Here is a 16,738-nt window from a genome sequence, read left to right on the forward strand (position 1 = left end):
GCTGAAGTGTCGACGGCGACTGCCGCGATGCCGGAACGCCTCTCCCGACAGGGAATTGAGATCACAAAACATCGTAAAATCACTGTCGTTTTACATTGAAGGCTTTATATGATGTTAAAGTAATTATATTGTTTTATAGTTTTAATTATTACTTAACTAAATATATAGATTAGTATATATATAGCTCAACTGTCCTGACTAATTTAAATAACTAATTCGAAGTTTAATAGAAAATCCATTTTAAAAGAAAATTAAAGATTGTTATTGATGACACGGGGTCGTGATCCCCTATATCTATACAAATAAAAAAAAATATCGACTTAATTATGAAGATGTAAATAACGATAATTTCAGAATAAATCTCTTATCGTTTTGGTAAATTCATTGACGTAGAAAAAACATGTAGAATTTTCTCTGATGTCAATTTTTGTTGAATCACAGCATACTGTTTCTACTTAAGTAATTAAATTTTGTGGTGATTTAAAACATATATTTTCAAATAAATAGACATGGTATAATGGAGGTTCCGCAGACAACGACGACGGGCTGGCGCCTGTGACGTCGCCGTTCTGGCGCCTCACAGATACTAAGCTAACATTTCACCAATGTCACAGTACACAAAACACAGCTATATTATTCACCAAAAACAATAATCATACTGTAAGTGTTTTTACACATTATCTTGGGTAATATCACTACTGCAATCATGAACTTCTTTTGGTGTTAATGCTATATTTTCCTGAATTTATAAGTAATAGATTCAATAAGAAAGAACGGTAAATTCGATCTTTTAACCTCTAACATATACATAGTAAAGTTCGAATATTCCTATCAGTAACAAACGCTATATTAAATCAATAAACTGCTTATGAAATTCTCATCTTATACAAAAGTTGTAATAGAAATATTTAAATGGTTCTACTATAATTCGTTATGCTGTGTACGTTTGTAGAATGGTGCGACGTAAAACAGGGGATGTCTTGCCATTATTACGTAATGGTCAGAACCACAGTGTTCAGAGACAATGGAATATTAAGTTACTCAAAAGACAAGGTGTTAACGCTTACCTAACAAAAAAAATATCTTATAAGTAAAGACTTTTCATTAAGACCATATTAAAAGTACTCATTAGGTTTTCTTAGAGTACCTCTAATTACCATTATTTCCGTGCATTAGTTAAGAGAGACATAAGTTTGCGTCTGAGCATAAATTAAGCCAAATAACTAAATTAGTAAAACTCATAAGAAGCTATTAAATTAATATGTATTAGATAAAATCACATGACCTTATTCCAGATCGAGTGAGCGTAAAGCCTCAGACCGTCTGTCGCCGTTTCATTGTTTGTAAATTTATTTCATTGGATTGGTATTGATTACTGTACCTACGTAAGAAAGCTTTGTTGTGGATAAACTAATTCTACAGTTAATTAATTTACATTTGCACACTATATTAACTCAGAGGGGTAGGCAGTAATTATGATTTGTCAAGATTCTGGTACCACTCTCGCTTTTTGTACTTTTATGTTCATTCATTGCTCCGTTCTGTAGTAATTTATCAATCTAATCTTTATAATTATTTATTTTTACAACATAATTTTCTATTGCCAACCTAAGTTAAATCCTTTCAAAATGCCCGGATCCCCAAATAACGTTGTTAATTCAAGTTGATTTGAAGGTTATTACTCTATAAGAATTCTGTTTATTAAGACTCCAGGTAATTGCCAGATATTATGATTATCCTTTCAATTTGTTTACGTGATATAAATCGGTTCGTATCACCAAAGTTCTTCGTCTGCTATATAGGTCGGGGCTATGCGCGGGCCGACAGCTCGGCGCCGGCACTGGCGAATTTGTTGTGAATGAGGGGGATGTTTTCAGATACAATTCATGTTATTTTTGTTATCGTAAAATTACGAAATACACTGGATCCTTAATTTAGTCGATAAGAAATTAGTATAATGGAAATTTGTATTGAATTCATTTATTTTGATATAATTATGGAGTACTTGGTATGAAATACTAGTATTGATATACCAAATTTTATTTGATAAATATTTAATAATTGTTGCCCGAGACATTACACATATGTTCTACACATATGTCATACACGTATGTTCCAAGCCAAGCACTAAGAAAGGATTTTACTTCACTTGTCCCCTAAAAGTCTGAAGTTGCGGATGTCCATGGTCGGATCAAATACTTCGGTACTTCGGAACGGAACTTTCGGTCCGTTGCTCGTTTGTCCCCTTTTCCAATAAAAAAAGTGGTGGAAAAGTTTTTTATGGAAAGACGTTATTCCTTCAGTAGAAATGCTTGATATTTTTATTTAAATACGTTGCAATGTAAAGAAATGAGTATTCCTGCCCTTCGGGTTTTCTGCAAAAGTATCTTCCACATGGAAGACGTCGCTATTTGTTGAAAAATACGACTTTCAACATTGGCTCTTAGAAAAAAACATGCTGATGTTATTTATCGATAATTTTATGATCTTCAAGGTCGGTCTAAAAAAAATTTTGTAACTATTTTGCTGAAAAACGCAAAAAAATTATGTTTTAGTTTTTTTTTTCCAAATGGGAGATTGAAATTTTCAGGGTTACCATATAACAATGTTCCAAACATTTCTACCAATTTTCAGCTTTATGCCAATTATTGTCACTACGTTAAGTTCACTTTTTGACTGGACTTTTAAGGAAAGTTTATAATAGTTAAAATTGAATATTGTGTGTGGACAGTGACTATAAGACACCACAATACAGAGTGGCAATGGTTACTTATCTACTTTTGGAAACTGAAGAGGTTGCGATATTGAAATGGTTGAAAGAAAGCTTCTCTTTCTTGAGCGCCATCTATTAACAATGCGTGTTAACTTCTCAAAAGGAAAAACAATAGCTATCATAAAATCCTTTTTTGTTAGGTACTACGAATAGCTGCTTCCGCTTCTTATTACTTTTAATTTTTGTATCTGTAAAATAGGTCAACCATTTAAAAAAATAGTATAGAGATGTATATTTTAATAATTTTTTCAGGTTGTATTCTAGAAAAGAAAATGTAATGTAGTCCACGCAAAAATGGTTTGTCAAAATAAAACGCATATATTATAATATTATTCTATTCAATTTCTGAATGTAGAAAGTGACAATATCAGTATCAAAATAAATCTAAATTAATCCAAATTATCTTACAGTTCAATGCGGTAACAAAAAGCTTCCTTTGTATACAAAATCAACACAAAACTGACATTTACTAATCAAGCCACATTTCAGGGGATTCCTGTAGATGGCAGCACTTAAAGAAGCTAGCTCATAATAAATATCCTCGGTAAATATAAAATGAGACTTAGAGAGATAATAATGAGAAATCTACACCTAGAGGCTCCCTTAATAATCACTTAAAAACTCTGAGTGCGACAGTTACAAACATTTTATTTCAGTTCTGTTTTTTCACCGAGTTAGGGAGGTTAGAGGGGGTTTTTAGCAGGACACTGGAAAAAATCATCTGATTGGGCTTTGAAACTACAGATAGGTTTAACATAATTCGACTACTTTTTTCTCTAAGCGCAGTTTGATCAATCTACAGTTTGACCCTTAATAAAACGATTACAACAAATCCATCATGGACTCAATGGAAGTCAATGTAACTAATTCAGTATGATAAGGAAAAGGACTAGGTGAGGTAAATAAAACACACGGAAAAGCTAAATTGGAACCAACTATTGCATATTTATTGACTCTCCGTCCGGAAAACATTACATAATAAACATTATTTAATAGTTTAAATCTTTAAGCGTGTAAACGAAACTTGAAATCAGTGGCGCCCTCTGGCTATTCTAAAACGAATATAAATAAACCGCCGACTATGTGGCTCTATTGCTAACGACGCTTGGCAGCCGGCGCCCGGCGTGTCCGAACATGGCTTGGCATCCTGCGGCCGCTCGGCAGCCAAACGGCGACCCTCTCGGGCTAACGTTTGGCTTGGCGGCCAATCGCTTTTAGCGTTCCGTACCTAAACTTGACTATTTATTTGTGACAAAGTTAAAAATGAAAGCGGCTACACGAAGCGACTGTCAATTGGCGGGCGCGGCAGGTAATGGCAGTCGTGTGGAGCGGTCGGATGCCTCGGCGCCAACTGACGGTCGCGCGGCGGAGCCCGGCCCTGGCTCTGGCCCGGGCGCCTAGGAGCGGTCCACCATCAGCTCGAAGTGCACGGAGCCGCGCCGCTCGTATCGGTCATAGAAGATGTTCTTGGCCCACGCCTTGCACTCGATGTTGATCAGAACGCCGGCTGGAAAACAAAGAGTGTCTCTTTACACACCTATTAATAGACGCAAATAGATGAGTTTTCACACACTTTACGAACACTGCAACTGTCATTTGGCAATCTCTTAGAATACATCAGATCATAAAATATACCGTATAGGTTGTATGCAGTGAAAAATACGTATAACACATAGCTAACAATAGTACTTACTCCTGGGCTTCTCGAAGAGGACAGCGACGAGAGGGCTGAGGTAACCCTCCTTGTTGGTGAAAGGATAGTAGTAGGAGGGGAAGCCTCGACCAGGGATGTACTGTATGGGCCCGATGTTCTCTACATCCGCGGGGTTCTCACCCTGGCACGACACCCACACCATGTTGGCATCCGGTTTCCCTTCCTAGATAACAAAAGCTCAATATAGTTTACCGTTATACGAATTGCCACGTGACACGTAGCATAAATAAAGGATGCTCCTCTTTTCTACATATTATATATTCCTTGGATTCCTGATCTGAAAAGAAAGTACTAATATTATTTGCATCTTTATCGTTATGCTTACCATGGTCTTGATGTGATGCTTAAGGTCCTCCGGCATGTTCGTGGGAAGATCCTCGGTAGTGTTGTACGGCTGAGGGGTCCAGTTGAAGATCTGAAACAGAATTAATGTTAGTATTACTTTGATTTCAATTAAGGATCAATTCATCGCAAGCAGTCGCGTATAAAAAAGTTATATTTATTGTTTGATCCTAAATCATGTACTTGTAATGACTGATTTAAATATACACACTTTTTTGCATGGCTCAAAGGGTTAATGATTCTGGATAAGTAAATCAGTAAGGCAAGTGAGTGAATCCCTGATTGATTTACCTTATTGAGCTTGAGGAAGACGCAGGGGCCGGCCTGCTCGTAGTTGTACTGGTTGGCGGAGGTGCAGGGATTAAACTTGTCGACGGGTACGTCGCACACCTGCTTCTCGCCCAATGCGCCGGTCGAGGGGGAGCAAGGCACTCGGTTCTCCGCTCCAGACGCCTCGCCGCCACCACTGCCTTTCTTGCGGTACTCTAAAATACATTTTGTGAATAAATAATTTTGCTGTTATTAGGATGTTATAACGAAAGATCAATGTTAGAAGATAAGTCTTACGTTCAAGGAATTCATCGATGACGGTGGCCCACTTGAGCACGGAACCCTTGTCGTTGGCCCTGTAGTAGATAAGCGTGCTCTCCACGTTGGCTGAGTCGGGCATCGGTCTGAAGCCCAGACCTGCACAACGAATATGATAAAACTGGGTCGAGAGAAAACTTATTAATATTTAACAGCTTTTTATATCTGCCTTTGTTAAGTAATAAATAAATTCAAAGTAATACTAATGTTTGTTAATTACCTGGATTACTGCCGATCAGCGAACCGTCCATCTGCCACTTGGGCATCTTTGAGTCCAGGGTCTGGTAGAAGATGGCCAACATGGCCGCGAAGAATCCCACGAGGATCGCATAGAAGATCAGATAGAATAGAAGGATCTTTGCTGTAATAAAATAAATAAACAAAATAACTATTAACGGTTTATAGTTCATAAGTTATGTTTTGAAAAAAAATTAATAAAGGCATATTTTATGCAAGTATTGAATTTTCATTGTTCGGTGAAGTTTTTAATTTTCAGTCGTGCAATAAAATTAGATAGTTTAGGTTAGCTAATTAGATTAGGTTAGCTATTGTATAGGAGCTATATTTTTATTGTTCTTATATCTCTCTGATTCTTTTTATTTTTCTGATTATTAGTAGGTATAGTCAGTTGTTGCTAAACATATTTGAAATATTTGTACTGGCAACATCTGTTATTATAATAATGTAATTATCTATGAGTACTTATGTATTTACATATTTCTTGCATCCGTACAAGTTCTCAGATTAACCTGAAGCTAAGAGAAAATGTCCTACTTTTAGTTAACATTATGATGTGAGATAAAATTGTTACGACAAGTTTACTAAGAATTACAACTCTTTTTTCCTCTTAAATTTCGAATGTATTTCTTTAATGGATTTTAATATTATCCTCTACGTAATTACTAAAAATAAACTTTAAATTTGACTGAGGCAAATGTTTACATTCCGTAGTTTGTGATAGACGTCTTTGTAATAATTGTTCTTAAGTGGTTTCGTCAGATACCGACTAACTGCTGCTCGAATATTGACCCCGTTATGTGCATCCTTGTCACCGTTAACATTTGCAACATGCAGAGTTTCATAGACAAATGAATGCATCTCCTTTGGTCTTGTAAATTGAATCAAATTAAAGGGATAACAATTAGATGTTTATACAGACCTAAATCACTGTAAACATTTCGTCAGTCCTGTCATCTTTGACAAAGCAAAGATAACACGGTTTTAATTATATTTGAGTAAAAAAGAAAATTCTTGCAATCTGTACACATAACAATTAACAGCTTTTTAGCCAACTTCAAAAAGAAGGAGGTTATCAATTCGACTGTATTTTTTTATGTATGTCACCGCGATGCTCCGCCCCTGGTGCTCCGATTTTGATAAAAAATATTTTAATCGAAAGGAAGTGCTTGCAGATGGGTCCCATTTTTTTTAAATAACTAGAAGACTAGTAGATTTTCAATTTAGCTTCAAAATTCGTTACGAAAAATAGAGACATTTTTGCTTTCAGCGCTTACGTAGGCTAAACTAAAGGACGTACATAAAAATAATGTATGGAAAAATTGTAGCTCTTTAAATGTGCTAAATAAAAATCCGCGATAGCATATATCTATATTTTATTGTTTTCTCACAGTAGCCATTTTTTTCTTTAGAAACATCAATTATGTATTTATGAAGAAGTTTGATTTTTTTGTAAAGTAACCACGACTTTCCAGCGGAGTCATAATATTTCTATTTCTTTCTTGATCATTTATATTCCAGTTGTTGCACAAAGTGCACGAGATCAAACAATAGACTGTGTTGATTAAATCGTGTCAATTTTCATTCTTTCAATTTATGTAAACAAGTGCTTCTTCAGGCAGTCTTCTCTTACATGAATCTAAAATTACCGACACATGATACCAAAACTAGACAAAAGAAAGCGAAGGAAGTAAAGGTAATCTTTAACGGTTACACGCAAAACTATGTTGTATCCAATTAATGTAAGATAAAATAATTTTAGCACAATATTGTGACATGACCTAGGCCAATTTTTATCGCCCTAGTTTCATTTTAATTATCTACGTAATTAGTGTTGGCGCGCGAATTGACACGCTTGTTGTGACGGTCATTTTTGGAACGAGCGTAGCAAAGTAGCACTGATATATTCAAAGTACTATTTCTAACTCTTAATCCCATAGAATAGTATTCAAGTGTTGGATGATCAAATAATATAATGTGTGTTTTATAAACTTTGCAAAAAACTAAAAGATTGGAAAAAAAATCAATAATTCACAAACAAAGAACATTAGAAAGTCATTATCTTTTTTACAAAATCGTTGGAAAGCACGTAATGGGTTCTAGATGTGGACAATGATAAAATTCAAATAAGTAAATTGAGGTCAGCTTCATTTTAAAATGCATACGAAATAGTCGGGGTTGGTATGGAATAGGTCATGGCGAGTGCGCCCTGCAAGCCCCGGGCGCAAAGCGAGCATGCGCGTTATACCCCTCTTCAGTCTAACCCCCCCCTCTCTAAATATAAATGAAGTGGAAATCCGATGACGCATGACGATTTGTGGTGAAATGGAACAGATTGTAAAAGGGTGTAAAGTTTTATTATACGTTAGATAACGTAGGCCATTATCGCTGAATAAAAAGCGTTAGCGAACTGCTTTAGCGATATTGTTTTACAATTTCAGACATAAATTTCAAAAGGACAAAATATGACACTTTGAATTTTGTCGACATTTAATGTCATCTTTGATGTTTCATTACCAATATTATGTATTAAAGTACCAAAATATCAACATCTTGTGATTTTAACTTCAATATTTAGTTAAATATCGCGTATAACACATCACATCTTTCGATATTTTGTTTAAATAACCAACTGTTCTCCAACTATTTAATTGCAATATAATTAACAATGACATTGTAATGTAGAGATAGCCTCAGTCGGATGAGTGCAGGATGCTGGCTTATCGCGGTCAGTTAACCCTTACAATGCTGATAGCCATTTTCATGTAGTCTTTTTTACTATATCTGTATGAATTAACTTTAAAATTACAAGAGAAGAAAAAAGAGTGAAAGAAAGGTTTAAATATGTTATAATCATCCTGACAACCGAAATCAAGAGTTATCTATTTTAACTAAAAACATTTTCCTATTTCTGTGGCCATTAGCGGGTAACCAATCAATTACGTTCCTTGCGTTTGCTTTCTCTTAGTAGATTTGGGAAAAAAAATTACGAAGATTTTTTTATCTGACTCTGGCCATCTTCAGTGCTCATTTATTTTATAAGACAGTGGATTTGAAAATATGGAACAACGGTAGACGTCCTTGGATCGATCGCGGAAGGACGCGGCGCGCGCAGCCCATACCGACCGCCGCAGACCCCGCCCCTTCCCCCCGCACCTCTCGCAACATCAGTGTTGCCATATTGTAATAATTAACATTTAAATTATTACGTTATAATGATAAGCAGATCATGTAATTTTTATCACATTGCGTGCAGATGTTATGACAAAAATGTTCCCCAGTTGTTGAATCATAATTGAATCCAAGATGGCGGAAGGATTTCAGGGCGGGAAATATTTCAAAAGTTGTCAAAGAAATTTATTACACTTGTACAAATTTTTATAATGCCACATTGGCAGTGATTGAGTTAAATTTTATCTATGTTCATTATATCGTATACCTACGCATTGTAATTCAATTACGCACTACTCTTTTCATTGTTTTAATTAACTATTCAACAAAGATACTTTTGTTAGCAAAAAAAATTATTTTACGAGTAAAAAAATGCTTGAGATGATAAGGCTATTTTTAAAGAGATTTCATCATCCTGGCTTTTTCCCACTCACGTGGGGTCGGCACACAAGGTTTTATAAACCTTAAAGTTTTGGCTTAAGTTTTTACGGCTGCCCGCCTGCCTGTCGCCAACACTACTATTTTTAAAAAGATTTAGTATATTTAATTGTGAACATAGAATTGTAGATTATTATAAATCAATGAAGTCATATGATTTTTAAGGCGCTTTTGCGCTTACGTAACTAACAAAGACGGAGCTGAAACCTGACTTCTGTGTTGCCTACACAGGATTAAATTATATTAATTATATACCAAATAGCAGCACGACTGTCGCCCTTCGTGACATAGAATAAGGTTCAATTTTCTTAAATTGTTTAATTAATCTTAGGCTGTTGGCTGCACTGTTTGTGTAAGGTACGCATTTTTTATCCAAAATATCTAAGGTGCTCTAATGTGCCAGTGATATTTCTGTAATAATAATACAAAAATTAAGAAAGTTGATAGAATAAAAGGTTCGTATCAAATACAATTAGATATTTTACAAGATAATTTTATTAGCAACAAAAATAAAAAGAAAATGTTTTTGATTGCTTATATTTTAAACCGTCAAACTTAGATAACATTGATTCTATGACGTTTACAATACTCATAATCTTACGTATTAAAGGCATTACACGCATTGAAGACATCCAAAAATTTTATGAAAGCCTAGATATAAGTAAGTTATCCTAGAATTTTGGCTCTTCTGCGTTACGTAATTGGTCCATTGAATTTACGTTGCAAAAAAGTATTTGCAAGTTAAAAACCTCTTGGGAAATCGTTTATATAAAAATAGAACGTAAGTTATTGATTTCCTTGCAGTCGACTGTCATCGATTTTCCCTCCAAAACCGCAACGGGCGCGGTGCAACAAAGATATGAATGAAACTTACCCCAACTGGATCCCGTGCGGCCGAGGACCTGCCCCGTCTCCGAGTTCCATAGGAAGATCCTGAAGGCCTCCCATTTGCCTAGGTCCGGCGGCGGGGCGTAGTATTGTTCAGCAACCTTGTTCTTGTCTGCCATGTTCGAACGCCGAGCCGGACTGCGGATGAGAATCGATTGTGAGCGCTTTAGCCCCTGTGCGAAGTCCTCCCCTCCCGCACCGCGCCGCCCGCCCCTCACAGCCCCCTGCAACCCTCGCGCACCCCTTACGTAACGATTACGTAAGGCTGCGCGCGCACTCTTCAGACCTACTTCCTGAAATCCAGCCGCGTAGACCCCTTGCGCAGGGCGCTCCTTGCGCAGTTATGTTACAAAAGGAGGTCACAGCATACTGGATACTAAAGGGTTTACAACAATATAAGCTTCTATCTAACGGCTCTATGTAATGGTGATAAGGGTACTAGTCGTTCAGAAAATCCTGAAATAAGTTGGTAAAGTAGTGTCTGGTCAATGTGCCTGATTTAAGTCTAGGAAGGAATTGATTTTATGAAAATTTGATATCATGATAGACGTCTGTGTAAAAAAACAACTTAGTGGTTTATAATTTTGTAAAAAAAATAATAGTGTTAAGTAATTTTTTATTGCAGGAGAAACATAATAAACTAAAATTAATAACTGTAATGTTATAAACCAATGTATAATATGTTTACTATACGAGTAAGATAGTGAATTTTGATTCTGAGTAAACATTCTAATGCCCGATAAATTCTACGTTACATCTCAATAAATAGCCCTCATTTCCCATATGATGAAGGAAAATTCCTGCTATTTTAAAATAGCAATAAAAGAAAAATCTGCGATTTAAGATTAGCAAAAAAACATTTAAGCGATTTTAGAGCACTCGACAAGAAAGGAATGAAATTCAAAATCTTACTTCTTGCTAATATTCTAATTGTGAAAGTTTGGATGGATGGATGGATGTTTGTTTGAAGGTCTCTCAACGGATTTTGATGAAATTTGTCACAGATGTAGAACATAGTCTGGAAGAACACATATTTTTTTTTTATAGGAGAAGGGGGCAAACGAGCAACGGACCGAAAGTTATTTGATCCGACGCCCATGGACATCCGCAACGCCAGAGGAATCGCAGATGCGTTGCCGGTAGTGATGCAACGGAAGTGTCTTACCGGAACCAGAAACGGAAACAGATGTCAAAAATAAATTTTAGCAGAAACGGAAACAGAAACGGAAGCGGAAACAGAAGTGTAAATATTAAAAAAAAAACATATTTACAAAATTTTTTTTTGGTAAGAACAGTTTGTATTCGTTTTTAATTTATTAAGGCATTGGATATCGGTGTCCTTTAGCCTTCAATATATGTATTTTTACTCGTACTGTGCTGCAATAAGTTAAAATACGGTTTTTTTTTATTTATTTTCAGGAAACAAAATTACACTATTTACAAATTAATGTTCGCCAAACCACTCGTGTTGATAAACGACAAATATATTTCTTTATTAATATATTCACTGCTGACCACTCGGATCCGAGGGGCCCGTTCACTTTATAGTAGCCAGTAAGCCGCCGGCGTTTGAAACAAGTCCATGTTGCTTTGTGTGGCCACTCTGGCAATATAGTCAACTAACGAAAAAGAGTATTAGTTTAATTCTTACGATGTTGTAGTGATTAGTACCACGTTCGTACGGAGGCAAACATACAAATATCTTGTATCACATGAAGCTAAGGCTGAACTTTATGTTATGTATGTATATTTTTTAAATATATGTATGTCCTGTATGTGTGTGTATGTGTGTGTGTATACGTGTGTGTATGTGTGGGTGTGTATGAAATGTTACAAGATCTTGAACCGAGAAGATAAAAGCTGGTTTTGATTAGTATCCTGACATGTTTTACTCAATATTCTGGAATTTGATGAAAAACTTGACTTTGTCAAAATCTTGTAACATATTTGTACTCAGAAATGCGATCGTGGAACAAATATCTACATACGAGTATTAGTGAACTAAACCATTGCCATCCCTAGTGCTCAAAATGATGATCCCTAGCGCTCAAAATGATGATCCCTAGCGCTCAAATACAAAAAAACATTATTAATTTATCTATATGTTCAAACACTCCCAGATATACTAAATAAAAATTCACCATAAAAAGTTTTGGCTCCCAGCTGTTACCTTTTTTTATTTTGTAAACAGTGAATGTGTTAAGTATCAAAAACACCAAATCTAGATTAGAAAAATATATAATTATTAGGCACTTGACTTGCAATCTGCAGGGCCTGGGTTCGAATCCCGCTATGTACCAGTGTGTTTTTCGATTTAGATATGTACATTTATCCGACGTTCCTATGGTAAAGGAAAACATAGTGATGCTGCCGGCACATATCTGAGAAAAAATTTAATGATATGTGTGAAGTCAACCCGCTCCGGGCCAGCGTGGTTGACTATGGCCTAGTCACTTCTAATTTGGGGTAGGCTCCGAGCCCCTCAGTGGGGATATATAGTGAGCTGATGATAATAACGATGATGATACATTACATGGTTATCACTTATTCAAAAGTACATTTAATAACTCGTAAGTATGAAATAGTCACATTTTGTCAGTTGTCAAATTTTATATGGACAACAACTAGACAGTTTACTCCAGCAAGAGAAACTGATTGTTTCAAACAGCAGCAGAAAATATTACGCGCTTAAATTCACGAAAAAGTACGTAAACAAACAAATGCGACAAGTGCCGAAACGCCGCGCACGGACTGCGCGTCTCGCGTCGCGCATTTGGATCTCTCAGCCGTCGTAAAGTTCCGTTTTATCTCCGTTATAAAAGTTGCGGAAACAGAAGCAGAAACGGATGTTGAAAAGCATGCGGAACTTCCGCACTTGCGGAAACGGAAACAGACATCCGTTGCATCACTAGTTGCCGGCCTTTAAGGAAGGTATACGCTCTTTTCTTGAAGGTCCCTAAGTCGTAACTTATATGCTACTTATTACGTTTTATTTTTATTCCGCGCGGACAGAGTCGCGGGCGACAGCTAGTTTTATAATACTTTATTACATTACATTATTCGCCATAGGCCGACTGTTTGCTGCATTGCTGGACAAAGACCTTCCCCAATACTTTTCACAGTATTATTATTATTTGATATAAAAAATTTAAAATGGTACATTCATAATGTAAAAAGTACATTAAAAATATTAAAAACTACGGTAGGTTTCGGAATTTAAATTTCGGACTTTTTAACAAAATTGCTCGTTTTTATCAAATTTGAAAAAGTCAGCTCGTTTCAGTATGATTTGAATATAAACTAAGAAGGTTTAAGTAATGAAAATAAAATATTTTATATATTTCAAATAAGTATTTAATAGGTACATAATAAATTAAGTACAATAAATTAATGTTATTAAAAGATGGGATAATGAAAGCATCATACTGCAAAATCAAAAATAATCTTATAAATTTATTCATTAGATTGTTGAATTTTTTCCATCTTCTGCGGCTCTAGACCGTCTTTCAATTCATCATGTTGTGGCTTCGTCCACGCCTGACACACGCAGGTGGGTCCCGGACTGCTGCCACTCACCTGACTTCCTCCTGAAGCTTGGAACCCTTGCCCACCAAAGCCACTCTGCCCAACGCTGGGTGTTTGGGAAATTTGTGTCGATTGACCACCATTCTGTCCGTAGTACCCAGACTGTCCCTGGTATTGTCCAGTTCCTTGCTGAGATTGGAAGTGTTGAGTTTGTTGATAGTTACCGGTGGGCTGTTGGTAATTTGACTGATAATGGTTTTGATTCTGGCCTTGAGAGTTGCTGAAACCCTGATTAACGGGATATGTCTGACTCGAAGGACTAGAGTAACTGCCACCATTTTGGTAACCTTGGTAACCGTTTTGCGGTGCGTAGTTCTGTGTCTGGCCCTGGTATTGACTTTGGTACTGCGAGTAACCAGGGTTTTGGTAATTTCCCTGGCCATTTGCCTGGCCGTTCCACTGCTGGTACTGTGGGTACTGCTGCGGGTACTGCTGGGGGTAGGCTGGGGGCTGCGTGTAGGGTGCTTGCGTGGTCGGTTTACTCTTGTGGCTGTGCACCATCTCGATCACTCCGCCTATTATTTTCTCCGGAAAGAGCAACGAGCCCGTTCTGACTTCTTTTGTTGTTGGCATGTTAGCGCCACATATAACGGTAAAAAAAGCAATCTGAAAAAAAATAATGCATTGAAAATTCTACGATGAATAACTACATATTTACTGTTGAGAAATTCGTAAAGAGACGAGTAATATTGGTAAAAACTGGAGACGATATGGAAAGACGTGTCGTGAAAAATAGTTTTTTTATTAATGAAATATTTTTTTATCTCTTGCGAGGATTACCTTGAGATAAAAGTTGCCTAATATGCCTTATATAAGAATTACGGTAAAAATTAAACTCACGAGTAAGGCAATCCTGTAGTGGACCTCCATGTTGTGCGTGGGCAAAGCTCTTCGATCGATTGTTGAAAAGCCCTTCAAGGACACCTTTATATACCGTACCGGGCTTCTTTCGGTTGTCATAATAATCAGGGCTGTCAAAAAATGTTTTAAACGTAATAAGAGATGTTGAATAAAAAAAATTAAATAGTTTACTGATTTCATATCATTTATGAACATTCTGACAATATAAAATCATCATCATCACCAGCCTTTGTCTGTCCACTACTGGACATAGACCTTCCCAAGTTAAAATAAAATAAAATATGTAATTTTTCTTCAATAGTTAATAATTAATTGATCGCTAAATCAGGACGTGGATTTGCCTGTATAAGATTAAGCTTTCAGCTGTGTTCCATTCTGTGAAAGTAAGGCAGGAAATTGAAGCTGTAGATGCAATTTTGACCAAAAAACATGATGTTCATTCAAATATATTTATGATATACCCATAATTTTATCAAATTATCAATTTTGTATTTTTCATTGTTACTAGTTATTTTGAATGTGATATTGGTGTTTACTTTACTTTGAATTTTTAGGGAATCAAGTAATTCTGTTTAGAATGAATCAATAAATTTAGAATGAGTTCACAACCCTGTGCGCGTACGTCGCACATTTCACGGTCGAGATGTGATGGAGGAGGCCGCGACTTGCGCCTCACTCCGGCAGCTGCCCACATCTGCATCTTACTAACACGATGCGAGGCGAAACTGTTTAAAGTCTTTTAACGTATTTGATTAAATATATTGTATAGAAAGAAAACAGCATAAAGTATGTGCTTCATATCTTATCTATTTTATCTTATAATATTGTAAAAGAAATATAAAATTTAATCAGAATTAAGTTAGTTAAGAAAAGATTCCGACAACTTTGGAGTCAATAACATAAAAAAAAATATATCTTCGCTTCGCATCGCTTAGTTAGAGCTTGCGCTGTGCAAACACCGTTTGATTGACGCGACGCACTCGCTTTTCGTCTTCGTCGTTTTTCAGCAAAATTTATCAAGGGCCATCTCGATAAGCGATTTATTAACTCGGTCCCGTTGCGATGAGTTCCAGGAAGAATTACACTGGCACAATTCGTAAGTGGTTTTTGATTTAAAAGATAATTGTTAATTTCTTTGATTCGGTCGCGTGACTAAAGCGCGGAGAGTGCTGATTGTAATGTTTTATGAGGAAGTTTACAAAGTACAAAAAGAACTTTGATTAAAGTGATTTATTATCTTACAATCTAATAATGAATTAAATGTGTGATCGAGACAATTTTAAAATGTTCACTACATTATCTTTTATATGAACAAAACCTTTCGTTTCCTTTGTCCTAATTAATTTTGTACCAATCTACTAAATCCAATCTTATTTCCATCGGTAATGTTTACTAATCGCTTTCCGATTTCATTAAGGAAACTATTCGTATATTACTTTCGTTTTCCGTCTTCTAATTACTTTAAGTTTACTAATGTAAAAACTAACTTAGCTTATTAAGCGAATAAAATCTAGATTAAGCCTGTTTATTGAAGTTTTATACGAAACTAGTTAAACTTTTTAAATACTAGTTAAATAGTTAAATACCTAAGCATGACTTCCCTTTCTTGAAACAATTTTACTAAAGCAACAACATATTTTAATAGTGTTTCGTCAGTGGGAACTGGTACGGTATAGCAACAAAGTGTGGTCAGTCCGTTGCGGGCGGAGGCGGGCGGAGGCGGGCGGAGGCGGGCGGAGGCGGGCGGAGGCGGGCGGAGGCGGGCGGAGGCGGGCGGAGGCGGGCGGAGGCGGGCGGTGCGGCAGTGATTAGTGCGACGGAAGCAAGTCGTTGTTGCTGTGTCGTCCTCCCGCGAGTGCTGACCTCCGCATCGCACACTGTCACTATCACGACTCCTATATAATATAGAGTAGTCAGACAATGCTATGAATATAGCTTATAAATAAACAGTTATTAACTAAACTCTTATCTTAATTATTTGTTTAGTTTTCAGCATAATCGTTCTACGTGTATTAAATCCAACATATTTGAATGTTGGTTGAAGTTAAACATTCGATGTTATAGGTACTTAGGTATGGTAATGAAAATTATACAATTCGAATATTCAAAGTGTATTAAAGTTTATAAATATTGAGTAGCGT

General features: G+C 36.2%; 2 protein-coding genes across 2 annotated transcripts; both read right to left on the minus strand.

The window, feature by feature from the left end:
• Window positions 1–3,708: 3,708 nt before the first annotated feature.
• Window positions 3,709–10,314, minus strand: LOC106712762 (sodium/potassium-transporting ATPase subunit beta-2). The gene is made up of 7 exons (XM_014505398.2): window positions 10,138–10,314; window positions 5,638–5,778; window positions 5,397–5,516; window positions 5,121–5,314; window positions 4,813–4,902; window positions 4,467–4,650; window positions 3,709–4,280 (listed from the first exon to the last, which is right to left on the minus strand). Exons 1-7 carry the CDS (start codon window positions 10,268–10,270, stop codon window positions 4,171–4,173), a joined length of 972 nt encoding a protein of 323 aa, XP_014360884.1. The 5' UTR covers window positions 10,271–10,314; the 3' UTR covers window positions 3,709–4,170.
• Window positions 10,315–13,571: 3,257 nt separating this feature from the next.
• LOC123721324 (eukaryotic peptide chain release factor GTP-binding subunit-like) lies at window positions 13,572–14,617 on the minus strand. Its single transcript, XM_045679807.1, has 3 exons — window positions 14,577–14,617; window positions 13,652–14,342; window positions 13,572–13,576 (listed from the first exon to the last, which is right to left on the minus strand). Exons 1-3 carry the CDS (start codon window positions 14,604–14,606, stop codon window positions 13,572–13,574), a joined length of 726 nt encoding a protein of 241 aa, XP_045535763.1. The 5' UTR covers window positions 14,607–14,617.
• Between the last annotated feature and the right edge of the window lie 2,121 nt (window positions 14,618–16,738).

The sequence above is a fragment of the Papilio machaon genome, chromosome 1 (genome assembly GCF_912999745.1).
Source record: "Papilio machaon chromosome 1, ilPapMach1.1, whole genome shotgun sequence".
Lineage (NCBI taxonomy): Eukaryota > Metazoa > Arthropoda > Insecta > Lepidoptera > Papilionidae > Papilio > Papilio machaon.

What these genes read in the sequence shown, in the direction of transcription:
- LOC123721324 (XM_045679807.1), bottom strand. Translation starts at nt 14,606, where the DNA reads ATGGAGGTCCACTACAGGATTGCCTTACTC. An exon ending in ACTACAGGATTGCCTTACTC is followed by an intron (nt 14,343 to 14,576) that starts GTGAGTTTAATT and finishes ATTTTTTTTCAG; the next exon opens with ATTGCTTTTTTTACCGTTAT.
- LOC106712762 (XM_014505398.2), bottom strand. Translation starts at nt 10,270, where the DNA reads ATGGCAGACAAGAACAAGGTTGCTGAACAATACTACGCCCCGCCGCCG. An exon ending in TCTTCCTCAAGCTCAATAAG is followed by an intron (nt 4,903 to 5,120) that starts GTAAATCAATCA and finishes ATTCTGTTTCAG; the next exon opens with ATCTTCAACTGGACCCCTCA. An exon ending in CCTCTTCGAGAAGCCCAGGA is followed by an intron (nt 4,281 to 4,466) that starts GTAAGTACTATT and finishes TTTGTTTTCCAG; the next exon opens with CCGGCGTTCTGATCAACATC.